Source organism: Cicer arietinum, chromosome 5 (assembly GCF_000331145.2).
Source record: "Cicer arietinum cultivar CDC Frontier isolate Library 1 chromosome 5, Cicar.CDCFrontier_v2.0, whole genome shotgun sequence".
NCBI classification, from domain to species: domain Eukaryota; kingdom Viridiplantae; phylum Streptophyta; class Magnoliopsida; order Fabales; family Fabaceae; genus Cicer; species Cicer arietinum.
This window is the reverse complement of record NC_021164.2, coordinates 70,518,630-70,522,822: the sequence shown is the minus strand read 5'-3', so window position 1 is coordinate 70,522,822 and position 4,193 is coordinate 70,518,630. Positions and strand designations below refer to the sequence as shown.

Sequence of the window (4,193 nt, the reverse complement as noted above, 5' to 3'; positions counted from 1 at the left end):
TATCTGCTGAGAATTTGGCCAAGTGTGAAAAGTTGGAAGATGACCTATTGAGAATGAAGCAAGAGGCTCAACTCCAGCAAGACACTGAAATACTGCATAGGGAAAGTGTTGATAACGAGTTTACGTTCAACCAGGTAAGTTTGGTAACACATGATGGGGCTCTAATTTAAGCCTAGATTAAATCTACAGCTATGTATTACTTACTCAGGATAGCTAACAACTAACATTAGTCATTTAATAATAATAAAAAAAAGAACAGCTAACAATCCCGCTCTTTTCCATTATGGATATTGATAGTTGTGAATTGCATGATGCTTAGAGCTAAGATTTTTTGTTACAATTTTAACATGTGAGAGACTCCAGATTCCAGAATTATTTTTTGGAATTTCATTAGATGACTAAATAGCTAAATACTAGTGATGGCTGTCTTAAAGCTTCGCATTAACCAATTTATACTTGGTATTGATCTTGGCATCGTTTGATGTAGGAGAAGGAACTAGCATTGGCTGCTAGTAGATTTTCCGAGTGCCGGAAAACCATCGAATCTCTAGGACTGCAGTTGAAGTCCCTTGCAACATTGGAAGACTTCCTACTTGATTCAGAAAGCACTATGGAGTTAACTAGTGAAATTACACCACCACTAGGTCCCCAAGATGATGGTGAGCAGATGAAATTACATAACAGTGATTTGAGTTTGCCAAAAAGAGATTCTGAATCATCAGCTTCACTAAATCCATCTATTAGCTTTGGAAAAAGCCTTTATAGTTTTGGTAGGTTCTATCCTACAAGCAAGGGCTTAAGTAGAACATAAAGTCATTGACAAAGAAGTTAGAGAAAAAATAAAGTGAATTGTAAATGTTATTTATAAGCATTCAATGTGTATAAATCCAAACTTAGGGGTACATATATCTAGATAGCACTGCTTGCAAATTTGAAATTGTTTACACATTTTCACTTTTTGCCCAGAAGAATTTGGAATTGTCCAGCAGGTCGCATATCTGAGTAGGGTAAAGGGGAAAAAAGTCATGCATTCACAAGTAATATTGAATACCAAAATCTAATTTAAACGCTGATGGAATTGAATAAAAAAAACAAAAACTGAAACCACTATCAAAGACATCAAGTTTTGTACTAATAATGGATGAAATCCAATCCACCAAAAGGAAAAAAAGAAAAACCCTACTAGCTCAAACACACTACAATGAAAGCTTTCCTTTAGCTGGAAACAATGTGCTACTGCTACTATTCTTCCTTTTTATCTTCTTAGCAGATCATAGTAATGCTCTGGCTTTCTGTAATCTGACATGCAGATAGCCTGATATCACACATAAAAAGTTCTTCATAAGCTTACAAACATAATGATTCTTTAATATGAATATGCTGTACATTTATTATTACATGCACAATTATAAAAAAAAGTTAAGAATATAAAACATAACACAAAAAAAAATTATTTGAATGATATAAAACAAAATGACCAATACTGTACAAGTGTATATTCTATACAATGAAATAAAGGTTTACCTGCATTGCAAATGCTAAGTGGATGAGTGTTGCTTCAGACCAAGGCCTTCCAATGAATTGAAGACCAATAGGCAAACCCAGTTTATCATACCCAACCTGTGAAGTTTGAAGCATATATAACATATAAATAATATCTAAAGTCTTGTATAAAGAAAATAACATATGGTGGTATAAGGTTACTAAGTAAGGGAGAATATAACCCCACCGGAACAGTGACAGCAGGAAGTCCTAGGAAGTTTCCCGCTATAGAAAAGCGAACAAGTGCAGCTAAAATAATGGCAAACAGTTATTAAAAAAAAATGATACCAGTTAATAATTTCAAAAAATAACATGTAGAGTTCAATAACCATATAAATATAAATTTCATGTATACCTCCATTAACGTAGTCAAGTTCACCGGTCTTCAGGGCATCATCTTGAATCGGATATGCAGTCACACTGTTATAAAAATATATCATAAATATGTAATTACAGAATGAAGAGCATTTTGCTATGGTTAAAATAAGCCTTTATGCGAAATTTGACAAAACAGGACGAACCCTGTTGTTGGTGAGACAATGACATCCGCTTCGGCAAATATTTTCTTGTGAAACTGCAACTGTCGATTCCTGTTCACATTTAAAGAACAAATTGCCATAAAAACAAAAATACTACTGCCATTCTTATTTCAATGATTTGTAAACACGGAAACACCTGGTTTCACTCACCTAATTCTTTGAGCTTTGACATACTCTAATCCACTGAAAGCACCATATATGCTTTGTGCTACCCTTACATCCCATCCTAGTTCTGCAAAATTCCTTTAGTAGTAATTTGGTGATGTCAGAAACCGTATTCATTCAATCTAGAGGGCAATAATATTAAGGGGTAAAATGAAGAGTTTAAAAGATGACATACTTTTCTTTATAAGAATCAAGCGAAGTGGAACATTCCGATCCGATTGTTATATAATGTGCCAGGCGCATCACTTCTATTTCTGGTATGGTGACATCTATAATCTTGTATGTTTGAAAAAAATATATATCAGCAGGTTAGCAAATAACGGTTCTGCTATCTCAATTATGGGTTCAGTAATTGTTTTAGAACTTAGAAGTGCTTGCTTTGTGAGTGGTCTACCTTACACTTATTAATTTATTCTCTAAAATTGAGGTAGAATAATTCGATCCTAGAGCTCACGATATTCATAAACAATGATTTGAAATTAAAAAAATTCAATCATGTTAGTCTTTAATGGGGCATTTTCAAGACTAAATTTACCTACCTAAAAGGACTAATGTGATAGATGATTTTCAATTTATGAGATCATGTTAGTGCTATACTTACAACTCACACTTAGATTCTTTGAAGAGGAAAGGTAGTAACCATTATCTAATAGAGTTTTTCTATTATTCAATACCTTCCAATTGTAATGATCTTGCAGTTTTTGCAAAGCTAGGGAGCAGCATACTCTGACATCATTACTGCAATCATCAAACCACTAATTGATGGAAGTAGTGGTTAAACAACATAAATGATGTTAAAATCAACATACTTTTTTAATACGTGGGAATGATAGTGCATGTTAATATCTGGGAAATAGGTATCTTACCTTTCCGTATTTCGCTAACCTGACGTAGGGTATGGACTTTGTCAAGCTTAGCAGCGGAAGATTTATCTTGGTCTGAAGTATTACACAAATGTTTTAGAAGTTCAAAGATATTATAAAAAGGTTAAATTCAGAATCAGTCTGTTGAACTTGAAAGTGTATATCTAATCAGAATTATATGTGATATTTAAAACATTGGATGACTAACAAATAATCAAAATCTTTAATTTGGAAATAAGTCCTTACCAATGCACTGGAGGGCTGATGTGATGGAATTTCACCACTGATAGCTGCATAACTATAAACAGTGGAACAATAGATGCTGTAAAACCAATCTTATAACTTCCTTGTTGAAGATAAAGTATCACAGAAAAGACTACTAACACGATCAATGCATCCTCAACAGTGCCTGCTAGTATTCCGACCATTCCTACCGTCCAGTTTATGGGAAGAACTCTGGATGTAGCAGAAGGGAATTCTTTTAAGTCATTATTACAACCCTCTCAGTAATTAAACATGATACAACTAAAATGAATACTCACCCATCATGCGGTATACGTGCGAATGTTGGTTTCAGACCAACAACACCACAAAGAGCAGCTGGCATCCTTACAGATCCTGAACAGGTGCAAATAATATAGTAAGTAATTCACCTACTTTTCTCTTACAAGTACTATTAATATTTGTGCACTATAAAATAGATTAACTTAGCTATTCCACACAAATAAATTTGAAATGCTACTATGCAAATAATGAATTGTGATTTATCTAGTCTTCCATGTTTGGCTTGTTTGGATAAACAACTTAATTAAACGCTTATAGTATAAGTGTTTATGATATAAACGCTTATGTATAAGTTATTTCTACTATAACACAAGAAAGTCAAACTATTTTCATGTTATCTATTTTGGAGAACTTATAGAGATAAGCTTAAAACAATTTATGGATATGTCCTAAGTTGTTTCCGTAAACTCTCTCAAATAGTCTCATATGTGTTTATGTCAGTAGATAAGCTCAAATAAGTCATTCCAAATAGTTAAATCAAATACCTCCCCCATCAACACCAAGGGCAACTGGGCACAAT

General features: G+C 33.4%; 1 protein-coding gene and 1 pseudogene across 1 annotated transcript in view; one reads left to right on the top strand and one right to left on the bottom strand.

The window, feature by feature from the left end:
- LOC101506106 (filament-like plant protein 3) overlaps positions 1 to 868 on the top strand; it is a 3,906-nt gene extending 3,038 nt beyond the window's left edge. Inside the window, exons 5-6 of the mRNA XM_073368849.1 lie at positions 3 to 134; positions 488 to 868. Coding sequence (XP_073224950.1) covers positions 3 to 134; positions 488 to 811 — 456 coding nt within the window. The 3' untranslated portion in view covers positions 812 to 868. The remainder of the gene's footprint in view (positions 1 to 2; positions 135 to 487) is intronic.
- LOC101503638 (fatty acid amide hydrolase-like) overlaps positions 841 to 4,193 on the bottom strand; it is a 5,476-nt pseudogene continuing 2,123 nt past the window's right edge.